The 322-nt window shown below is 67.7% G+C and overlaps 1 protein-coding gene across 1 annotated transcript in view; it reads left to right on the top strand.

Moving 5' to 3' along the window:
• The first annotated feature begins 33 nt into the window (after positions 1–33).
• The window catches only part of RABL6 (RAB, member RAS oncogene family-like 6), a 19,445-nt gene continuing 19,156 nt past the window's right edge, over positions 34–322 (top strand). The window contains 1 exon segment of the mRNA XM_010132870.1: positions 34–163. Within this exon segment, the coding sequence (XP_010131172.1) occupies positions 34–163 (130 nt within the window).

Raw genomic sequence — 322 nt, 5'->3', positions numbered from 1 at the left:
CGGAGGTGGTGGCGCAGGTGTGAGACCAGAAAGATGTTCTCAGCCCTGAAGAAGCTGGTGGGCTCGGACCAGACTCCGGTCAGAGACAAGAATATCCCCGCGGGGCTGCAGTCCATGAACCAGGCTCTGCAGAGGAGGTTTGCCAAGGGAGTCCAGTATAACAGTGAGTCGGAGCCCAGGTTCGGGGGTCGGGGGGGCACAGCCAGCCCTGGGCGGGCGGTCAGCCGCGTCGGGCAGGCCCGTCTGGTGCCCCATAGCCTGCCCAGCACCCGCGGGGGGGGGGGAAGGCGAGGGCTTTCGTGGCAGGGGGGGGCCCAAACCC

Source organism: Buceros rhinoceros, unplaced genomic scaffold (genome assembly GCF_000710305.1).
Source record: "Buceros rhinoceros silvestris isolate BGI_N320 unplaced genomic scaffold, ASM71030v1 scaffold13403, whole genome shotgun sequence".
NCBI lineage: Eukaryota > Metazoa > Chordata > Aves > Bucerotiformes > Bucerotidae > Buceros > Buceros rhinoceros.
This window is presented reverse-complemented; position numbering and strand designations above follow the sequence as displayed.